Here is an 11624-nt window from a genome sequence, read left to right on the forward strand (position 1 = left end):
GCGATAAGAGATGTATTTGTCAACATTAGAAGTTGTGTGCGGGGTAGTTGCATCCGCATGATTTTATTTTCGCATGTGATTGATTTCATGAGTGCATGATTTGAATGAAATATACATGAAAAAAAGATTTGATTCTATCCCTAATTTTTTTCTTCAATATGCAATGAATCATCAATCATGAATGAGAATATAATGAATATTGATGCATTCAAAAATTTTGCATCAAATAAATTACCTCGAACCGGTAATCAACGAACTAATTTTTTCAATAAACCAAACCAAATGATCTCAAAATATTTCTGTGTATCAAAGAAAATGTGTGAGATGACTCCGCCTGAAGACGAAGTCACCCCGACGCTCAAGCCAATATAGGATTCAATAGAAAGGTATGGAAATTGCAAGGTAAAGATATGAAAAGCATATAGAAAATACATATATGAGATTTGTACGAGCGTGTAAAAGCATATGTAAGGCACCGATACCACAATAAGGGTTAGAGACCCTTTATTTATAGGAAGATAGTCCTAGTACAAATAAAATATTTAATGTATGAGGCAACTAGATACATACATATTCATGCAATATTTTAATATATCTTTAAAATATAAATAAAAATATGATAAAATTTTTATCATATCATCAATATGTTGACATCCAATAATAAATGTTATATCCCATTTAATAAAGTGGGGATATAATGGGAAAAATTCCTAATTAAATTTTCCTCTTTGAAATGGCCTATAGACTTATTATCTCGTAAAATTTATTACACGCGCGTGAAGACATAAAGTTGAATTTGGCTAGAGATAAACCTCCAAAATACGAGAAATCTCATCACTTTAATTCAACCAAAGGTTAAGCTAATCTTGCTTACCAGGGGCATAATAGACAGAAACACCAAATAAATTTCCATGCATATCGAATTATATTTTCTTAGATAATATATTTCAAATTTTCTCACCATTATAATTTGTCATTCCACGTGTTATTTACATGATAAAATTATTAAGGAATATAAATTTCTATTATTTAAAAAAATTACTGTTTTTTAACAAGTTTTAATTTGAATTGTGTTACGTAATTTTTTTTCTCTGGCAAATTCTTATTATATATTAGGAAAAGTTGATTATGAAAAATTTAAATAAAGTATTATTCAATAATTGTAAAATAAATATAAATAAAAATTCCTACCAAACAAAATGGAGACAAATCATTAATTATCTCACACATCCCATTACAAAAAAATCACAAAAAACCAAAGGAATCTTTTGATTCTACTAATACCAAATTCTTCTTTCTTTCTTGCCCCGGATGTACATTTCACATCACATCTATATAAATGGGAGAATCCCCACACCCTCCATGCAAATATTTGTATAAAATATATATATTCATTTTTTGGATTAAAAATGGCTGAAATTGTACAAGAGTTGGGATCGATGTATGTTCCGAAAACCATATCACAAATCCTCATACATGTTTCAACAGTTGATGATTTTTCAACAAAAGTAATGATACTGGAATTTCATATCCAGGCATTAGAGGATGAAAGGAGGCGCATTGGTGCCTCAAATCATCCACTTTATTATTCTTTTCACTTCTTAGAAGATGGTCAGTTTACAAAAATTTAATCGAAATGTTGCAAAAAAAAAAAATTTAATTAATTAATTTATTTATTATTTATTAAGGGGAAAAATGCATGCCCATGGAATTAGTCTCGTTATCGTACGTACGTTTCTCTGGATCGTAATTTTTTTTATTCAAAAGAAAATTCGATGAATCGGGTTTTTGAAAAAATAAAAAATAAATTATTTTATTTTCATTTAAATTATTTGGGTTATTAATTTTTTATTTTTTTTGTTTGATGATTGGTGATTTGCAGCGATTGAGAAACTGAAGCAAGAGATACCGAGGTGGAAGAGAAGTGAGAAAATTCCAGTTGGGGAAGAATTAATGCCACTGAAGAGTGGCTTTGAAAGGTGTTTGGAGCAAAAGGAGCCAAATAACATCAACCAGAAAAAAGAATGGATGAGTTCTGTTCAACTATGGACCAAAAATCAAGATACTGCTTTGCACCATAAATCAGTAAGTTTATTTTATTACTTGTATTCGACATGAATAAATAATTAATCAGTCCATTAATTCCTTTAAATGTTTTTGAAAATAATTTAATTTATTTATTTACTTTAGTTACATCAAACATAATATTTGATTTGTTTCTTAGGTTTGAAATGACAACAAATCTTACACTTACATTTCATGGGACCTACACAAATTCAATATCACGCGTGTCACGCTCCTCACGTAATTGGTTCGACAATTAATTATTGAAAAAATGGATATTGAATCGTCGTATGCATTGAATGTAAAAATTTGATCTTTAAAGCGTATGGACGCACGTATTGTGTGCTTGTAAAAAATTATTTTAATTAATTTGATTTATATTCAAATATGAGTAATATCATATTTTTAAAAATTATCGATAAAATTTGAAATATCAAAATAAAAAAAAAAGAAAGAAAGAAAAAATAACAAAAGTATAATATTTATATCACATAAGGACAATTCTACAAAATAAGATGGTGCCCTATTTTATCTAATGAGCAAATTCTTTATGTATAACAAGTATTTTGATGCACGCATTGCTTGTTTGTATAATATTTTTGTAATTAATTTTATTTATATTCAAATGAAAGCAATATCATAGTTGTAAAAATTATCGATGGATTAAACTGCAATTTGAAATATCGAAATTTTAAAAAATATATATATATAATATCTATATCACATAAGGGTAATTTTGATAAACAAAAAGATGGTATATAATGGGTAGATTCTTTTTATATAAGAAAAAATATATAGGGGAAGATATAGATGAACAACATATTAAAATGCATAAATGATGGAATTGAGTACACGTAACTGTACGTGCGATTTAGAAATTGTTTTATGGAAAATGTTAAAAGGTACAACAAATATCGTGTACAACGATATTTACAAAAATAATATCGCGAGATTTTGCTATTTTATCGTGATATATTAAATTGTTGTATTGAATTTTTTCTGTTGTAAAATTTGTTTACAAATTTTGTTGTACCTATAACATCATCCTTTTTTAAGCCGCACAATATTTCAAGCGTGATGATTCGATGTCTCTCTAAGTAAGTATCTATTATCTCCCAAAAAATCATCTTCTTAATACAATTACACTAACTTGCAATTGATTAGAACTAAATACGTGATTATATATATATATATATATATATATATATATATATAATCACGTATTTAGTTCTAATCAATGATACCAATTAGTTATAGTATTAAGTATTTGTTAGCTGCTCTAATTTATAAATAACTATAATTGGTAATACCAAGACACCTCAAATTTATTTGAGCAATGTTACATGTACAACGAATTTTATACAACAAATCTTACAACACAATGCAAAAATTAAATATATCAAAATCTCACGATACATTGAATACAAAATCTCTCGATAAAATAGAAAATCTCATGATATAATTGTTGTAAATATCGCTGTACACGATATTTGTTGTACCTTTAGCATTATCCAATTTATTTGGCCATAGAACATTTTTAAGTGACACATTTCAAGTCTTACCATATTGGAAGTTATAATGTAGCACTACAAAGTTGGCATCAACTTTCCCCTTTACTTTTGTAGAATTTTGAAGGATATCGAGGTAGCAGCAGTGGAGGTAATTTCAATCATAAGGCTGGGGCATTCATGCCGTTTCAGAGTGCCACCAAGAAAAACAAAAATCCAGTTTCATCCTTAGAAACTGGCTCTGCAGAGGTAGTACCAACTGATTTGAACATCAAAACAAAGGATCGACAACAGCAGAAACCGAAACCGCAGCCACTGCAGAAGAAAGAGAGACGTTGTTGGTCTCCCGAAATGCATATACAGTTTGTTGATGCTCTACATCAGCTTGGAGGAGTAGAGTGTATGGAAAATAATCCTTTACATTAATTTATTTATTTACTAGGTTTTTTTAATATGAAATAAAATATGATTTTTCTTTATCATATATTTTTTTAAAGAAATTTTTTTTTTTTTTTTTTGAAATTGATACTAATTTCTTCATTTTCAAGTTACAATTAGAGATTTAGTTCTTAATGAAGGTACTTGTTTTTTTGAGAAGGCAATTATCTGTAGGGGTGATTCGTTATTTTCGATACCGATATCGTACCAAAAATTTCGGTATACCGAAATTTCGATATGACATAAATCCATACCGTTTTTAACGAAAAATTTCGATATACCGAAATTCGGTACGGTATCGATATGATACCGTATATACCGATATTTAAATATTTTTTTAAACTATTTTTTTAAAAAAATTTCGATATACGCAATATCATACCGATACCGTATTTACCGACTTTTTTTTATTTTTTTTCGGTATATCGAAATACCAAAATTTTGCAAATCCTATACCGATACCGAAAATTTCGGTACGGTATACGATTTTTTTTCGGTGCGGTATAGGCAGTATGACAGCATTTTGGTATTTTTTTCCCAGCCCTAATTATCTGTCATAATAAATGGAAGGGTTTTTTTTTGGGAATATTTTTAGATTTTTAAATATATAATTGTGGTTCCTCTATACATAATTTCTGTGTTTTTTTTTAAATGGAAAAGAAATAGGTGTATTGACTTTTTTTATTTTATTTGCTCATTTTACAGCAGCAACACCAAAGCAGATTAGGGAAGTCATGAATGTTGAAGGCCTAACCAACGATGAAGTCAAAAGTCATTTGCAGGTATCTCCAAAAAAATATTATTAGAATCAATAAATTAAAATAATGTATCACAAAATATTATACATCCCTTTTTTTATTTTTGCGATAAATTTTATTAATACTAGTCACTATATATGCATATTTTTGATTCTATGAGATCAATTCGATCGTTTGTTGGTCATACCAAAATTATGACAAAATATTACATTCGTTAATTTGTTCCAGAAATACAGGGTTTACATCCGAAAGATCCATCTCCAGAGCGGAAACTAAGTTACACTCGGACAACACGAGTCAACCAACATGATGTGCATTGATACCGATGGTTGCATATCTGGGGACCCCGAAAAGACCTAACATTCACATAGTAAGACGATGGGTTCTAATGAGTTCAAACAACATTGGTTCAAGTGTTGAAACAACTGAGGACCAGGGGCAATGCCGATAGATGGTAGATGGAGGCAATTAATAACATGTCTAGACACCCTCGATCGGAGAGGATTCTTTTGTTGAGGTATGAATAATTATGTTTGAATGTGTTGGTTTGAAAAATTTGAATGACGACACACAATAATGGAGCTTTGTTTATGATCATGGCGGGTTTTGTTGATATAATTGTGGTCGGGTGTAATATATAGCAAAAATAAATGACAATGGAGCTTGCTCTATCACAAAACATAATATTAGAGTACTATTGTCTAATCCTACATGTTTTCTCGTTTTTTCTGCATTTCACTGTCAATTGGAATTTAATTTACAAACTTGCTTTCAAGTTTCATGCAAATGTAAAATCATATATATTAGATGTCAATGTAATTTGAGACCAAAACTTTTCATATACAACAAAAAAGAAATAAATAAATAAATCATCTAGACACCCTCGATCGGAGAGGATTTTTTTGTTGGGGTATGAGATACTTATGTTTGAATGTGTTGGTTTGAAAAATTTGAATGAAAACATACAATAATGGAGCTTTGTTTATGAATTATGATCATGATGAGTTTTGTTGATATAATTGTGGTCAGGTGTCATATATAGCAAAAATAAATGACAATGGAGCTTGCTCTATCACAAAACATAATATTACAGTAATATTGTCTAATCTTACACGTTTTCTCGTTTTTTCTGCATTTCACTGTCAATTGAAATTTAATTTACAAACTTGCTTTCAAGTTTCATGCAAATGTAAAATCATATATATTAGATGTCAATGTAATTTGAGACCAAAACTTTCCATATACAACAAAAAAGAAAGAAATAAATAAATCATCTAGACACCCTCGATCGGAGAGGTTCTTTTGTTGGGATATGAGATACTTATGTTTGAATGTGTTGGTTTGAATTTGAATGACGACACACAATAATGGAGCTTTGTTTATGATCATGATGGGTTTTGTTGATATAATTGTGGTCGGGTGTAATATATATATAGCAAAAATAAATAACAATGGAGCTTGCTCTATCACAAAACATAATATTACAGTACTATTGTCTAATCCTACACGTTTTCTCGTTTTTTCTGCATTTCACTGTCAATTGGAATTTAATTTACAAACTTGCTTTCAAGTTTCATGAAAATGTAAAATCATATATATTAGATGTCAATGTAATTTGAGACCAAAACTTTTCATATACAACAAAAAAGAAATAAATAAATAAATCATCTAGACACCCTCGATCGGAGAGGATTTTTTGTTGGGGTATGAGATACTTATGTTTGTGTTGGTTTGAAAAATTTGAATGACGACGCACAATAATGGAGCTTTGTTTATGAATTATGATCATGATGGGTTTTTTTGATATAATTGTGGTCGGGTGTAATATATAGCAAAAATAAATGACAATGGAGCTTGCTCTATCACAAAACATAATATTACAGTACTATTGTCTAATCCTACACGTTTTCTCGTTTTTTTTGCATTTCACTGTCAATTGGAATTTAATTTACAAACTTGCTTTCAAGTTTCATGCAAATGTAAAATCATATATATTAGATGTCAATGTAATTTGAGACCAAAACTTTCCATATACAACAAAAAATAAATAAATAAATAAATAAATAATCTAAACACCCTCGATCAGAGAGGATTCTTTTGCTGGGGTATGAGATACTTATGTTTGAATGTGTTGGTTTGAAAATTTTGAATGACGACACACAATAAGGGAGCTTTGTTTATTAATTATGATCATGATGGGTTTTGTTGATATAATTGTGGTCGGGTGTAATATATAACAAAAATAAATGACAATGGAGCTTGCTCTATCACAAAACATAATATTACAGTACTATTGTCTAATCCTACACGTTTTCTCGTTTTTTCTGCATTTCACTGTCAATTGAAACTTAATTTACAAACTTGCTTTCATGTTTCATGCAAATGTAAAATCATATATATTAGATGTCAATTTAATTTGAAACCAAAACTTTTCATATACAACAAACCAATTCAACCCTTCCAAGAAATGGGGGATAGGGAATCTAAGACCACTTCGGATTTGGCGTCGGAAAAAAGTATAAAAGCCATCAGGAAGGAAGTTAGGGGTGTCCTCGTCACGAGGACATAATATGGTGTATGAAAAGGGAATTTTCATTGAATTGCGAAGCTCTTCGAAAGCCCTGCTAGACAAGGTGCTAGGAAAGTGGCTCAAGTTTAATTCTTTTGGGATAAAGTCATGGATCGCCTTCCAAAAAAATTATAATTTTTTGTGGGATTTGTAGTGACCAGATAGAATTCCACCATGATTCAAGAGAGTAGTTGGATTGAGAAACCGAAGGGTTATAGCTTCCAATCTCAAGAAGATATCCAGATTTAACCTAGTATTGTCCTCGATCTCCCCACTTTCAGTACCTTCTATCTTCATCTTCATGCCTACTCAATGGAATATCCAAAATATATTCTTCTTCGAAAGAAGGTAAATTGTTTCGCACTTATTTTTCATTCCACATCTTATTGGGAGATATCAATTACTTCACCAAAATATGTCCATTGGGGTTGCTCACCGACAATTTGGCACTCCCCAACTTTGGAATCCAGCAATCTTTCATGGCTTATATTTTTTCACCTTTGCCCACTCTCCACATTGATCCTTTTTTATGAAGATCACAACTCTATAAGATCGACCACCAAATATATGATGGTTTAGATCCCAATTTAGCCTCCATAATGTCTACATGTTTGAAATATTTCGCTTTAAGTACATGGGTCATTAACGATGTTGGATCTTGGATTATCCTCCATACTTGTTTCGCAAGAAGAGCCCGATTGAAATCTATTAGGCTTCGAAAACCCATACCTCCAAAATTTTTTGGTATACACAGTTTCTTCCATTTGGCTCAGTACATTCCCACACCATCTGTTTTTGAGCTCCGCCAAAATTTTGTACACAATTTCTTTAATTCATAAAATAAAGAAATTGGAAATTTAAAGCACAACATAGAATACGACGGAATATCTTGCAACACTGCCTTAATTATAATTTCCTTACCTCCTGTCGAGAAGAATCTGGACGCCCATCTATTTATCCTTTCGTAAATTCTTTCTCTCAATCCTCAAATTGAATGTGTTTACTCCGCAAAGAAAAGGTTGGAAGCCCCAAATAAAGCTCATGTCCTCTAACCACATCAATAGAGAAGTTATTTTTGATGGCCTGAATTGTTCCCTGCGCTGCACTTGTACTAAAGGTTAATGCAGATTTCTCATAGTTCACAATTTGGCCCGATGCTCTTTCATACTTTTGTAAGCAGTCTTTGAGTTGTCTACAATCTGATTCCACTGCTCGAAAAAGATCAAGCTATCGTCGGCAAAAAATAAATGTGAGATGGTCGGGGAGCTATTTGCAATTTTTTCACTCCTTTAAATTGATTATCAATCTCGGCTTTAATGAGTGTTGCTGAAAGTCCCTGAGCACATATAGTAAATAAGAATGGGGATAATGGATCACCCTGACGTAGACCTCGCTGTGGAGATATAGTACCATATATAGACTGATTGACCTTGATTGAAAAGGTAACCGACGATATACATCGAATAATCAGATCCACAAACACTCTATCAAAGCCCAACCTTAGCATTATCGCCTCAAGAAATCACCACTCAACTCGATCATATGTTTTACTCATATCTAGCTTTAAAGCCCCAAAGCCATTTTTATTCTTCTTGTTATTCCTGATCCAATGCATACATTCAAATCAAATAATGACATTATCTGTGATAAGATGTCCTAGAATAAAAGCACTCTGAAATTTATCAATAGCATTTGACATAATCGGGCACAATTGGTTAGTGATTGCCTTTGAGACAATTTTGTAGCATGTATTACATAGAATTATTGGACGAATATCTTTCGGATTAGAAGGATCGGCCACTTTATGTATCAATGTAATAAGAGTTGAATTCCAGTTCATTAATTCACCTCGTTCATTCAAAACTTTGAGTGTTGCTGTCGTACTTTCATTACCCACAATGTCCCAATTTTTTTGGAAAAACAATGTTGTAAACCCGTCAGGTCCCGGGGCTTTGGTAGGATGCATGTCAAATAGTGCCTTTCGAATGTCTGCATCTATAATGGAGCACATAGAACATCATTCATTGCTTCATCCACCATTGGTCTTATATTCGATAGCACCTCTTCAATATCCAACTCCGAGGGTATTGATGAAGTAAACATCAGATTAAAATGATTTAATAGAATTTCTGCCACAGTATTCGCTTCAGTACACCAATTACCATTATCAGTTAATAGCACTTTGATATGGTTAATGTGTTTCCTTTCTGATGAAAATGAGTGAAAGAACTTTGTATTTACATCCCATGGTTCAACCAATTAGCACGCGCCCTTTGACTCCAATGCAACTCTTCTTGAAGTAGTTTCTCAATTTCATGCTCCACCTCTCCAATTCTAATAATATTTTCTTTTTTCTGGTTTGAATTCATCAGATTATTAATCTCTCGGCTTAATGATTCGATTTTAAGAGTAAAATCGACAAATCGGGACCCTGCCCAAGAGTTAAGAACTCTGCTAAATTGTGACAATTTGTTTGGTAGATCAATACCAGTTATCCTTCCCTTCCATTGCTCCATTATCAATCTAAAATCCTCAAACACCATCCATTTATGGTCAAACATAAATCTTCTAAGCCCTTTTCGACACTGAATACCACATTCCTTATTCATATATATGGATATGAGTCTATGATCCGAACCATAGTATTCATGGTGGATAACTTTAGCTGACTAATATAATTGAAGTCATTCAAAATTGCAAAGGAATCTATCTAGATGTTCAAAAACAATCTCTTCTTTTTGTATTTTATTACACAAAGTAAACTGATTACCTTTTCATTTGAGATCTTGCAACATACAGGACTAAATCACATTTTGAAAGGCCGTCATTTGAGCTCTCGGTTTCACCACACCTCCCAATTTCTCACTTTCAAAGAGTATTTCCTTAAAATCCCTCCCAGAAGCCACAGTATTTTTTGGAGTACCTCAAGCAGCTCCAGGAGAGATGTCTTTGATTTGCATTCGGATTGCCGTAAAAGCCGGTAAATCGCCAAACTCTGTTTTCATGAGTGATAATGCAGTTGATGTGTCCCGCGGAAAATAAGCAAATATTGATATCATATGGATCGTTCCATAGCAGCACTAATCCCCCTTTTTGGCCTTCACAATCCACATTGAAAACCCCTTTATAGCACAAGAGAGAATGCCAATTATTATATTGATAATTATATAATTTAGTCTCGCAAATAAATATCAAAGAAGGAGAACTTTTGGCGACAAAGCGCATAAATTCCTGGATTCCTGTGGGTTTCCAAGCCCACGTGCATTCCACACAAAGAAATTCATAATGATGCAGCCCTATTCCATCTGCTGATCCAAACAATTCTCCCCCAAAATTTTGGGTTTTTTACTCCCTTCGATGGGATCCTCCAACGTTTCCATACTGCGCTTACCTTCTGTAACTGATTTTACTCCATCTTTCTGACCCCAATCCTCATCTTTATTTTTCCTAGCTATCCTTTTTCATTGTTTAGTAGTTGGCTTCTGATTTACTTGGATAACGATTTTTGGAATCTTTTTCTGTTTGCTCAAAGTCAAAGACTCCTTCTTTTCCACCTTTGCCTGCAGAGCATAAGTACTGTCTATCGTCTGCTCAATGGATTTCAATATACCTTCCTCTCGCAAGCCCGAAGGATATGCGATTAGCAATGGCTCAGATGAGGCATCCATAATCATTGGAACTATCTCCAAATTATCAATCCTGTTAATATAAATCTTCATTTCATCTGATTGGAGCAGAGGCTCTTCCATCGAATTTGTGTTTTCGTTAGGATTAGACTCACTTGGTTCCTCAGTTGCCTCCCCCTGCCCCAAAAGCACACTAGAATCAGAGTTTTGAGGTCTGGGTATCCCCAACTGTTTGCTCTAATTTGTTATAGGTGCCCTCATCCAACTACCAAAAGCAACCGAAGTTGTGTCTACTACATTATCCTCGCAATATCTCTTGAGATGTCCCAACTGACCACAAGCATAACAAAAATTTGGTAGCTTTTCATACAACAGTAGAATACATGTTTCCTCATTAGACTCAGCAAGGCTCACACACAGTCCTTTCTCTAGCGGAGTATTAATATTCTTCAATATTCGAACTCTCGCAAACTTACCTGTACACTTCCCTCCACCACTACCTCCACTTCAATTACCTTCCCCGGTTTTTCACCTATATTGTGAATGATCGATAAATGCATAAAAGCAATGGGTAGATTATGAAATTGAACCCAGATTGGCACCTCCATGAATTCGATAACAGTCGGATTTTTTAGTCCATTTGTGTAGTGACCCGCACCGT

The 11624-nt window shown here is 32.3% G+C and overlaps 1 protein-coding gene across 1 annotated transcript; it reads left to right on the forward strand.

Annotated features, from left to right (window-relative positions):
• Positions 1 to 1409: 1409 nt before the first annotated feature.
• On the forward strand, positions 1410 to 5044 carry LOC140889556 (transcription factor HHO5-like). Its single transcript, XM_073297269.1, has 5 exons — positions 1410 to 1611; positions 1883 to 2085; positions 3690 to 3972; positions 4716 to 4792; positions 4997 to 5044. The coding sequence occupies exons 1-5, from the start codon at positions 1410 to 1412 to the stop codon at positions 5042 to 5044; spliced, it is 813 nt and encodes a 270-aa protein (XP_073153370.1).
• The last annotated feature ends 6580 nt before the right edge of the window (positions 5045 to 11624 follow it).

This window comes from Henckelia pumila, chromosome 3 (genome assembly GCF_033568475.1).
Source record: "Henckelia pumila isolate YLH828 chromosome 3, ASM3356847v2, whole genome shotgun sequence".
Classification (NCBI taxonomy): Eukaryota; Viridiplantae; Streptophyta; class Magnoliopsida; order Lamiales; family Gesneriaceae; genus Henckelia; species Henckelia pumila.

Excerpts from the sequence above, each read along its gene's own strand:
- LOC140889556 (XM_073297269.1), top strand. The coding sequence starts at position 1,410 with ATGGCTGAAATTGTACAAGAGTTGGGATCGATGTATGTTCCGAAAACC. Across the intron at positions 1,612-1,882 it reads TTTTCACTTCTTAGAAGATG|CGATTGAGAAACTGAAGCAA; the intron begins GTCAGTTTACAA and ends GGTGATTTGCAG. Across the intron at positions 4,793-4,996 it reads AAGTCAAAAGTCATTTGCAG|AAATACAGGGTTTACATCCG; the intron begins GTATCTCCAAAA and ends AATTTGTTCCAG.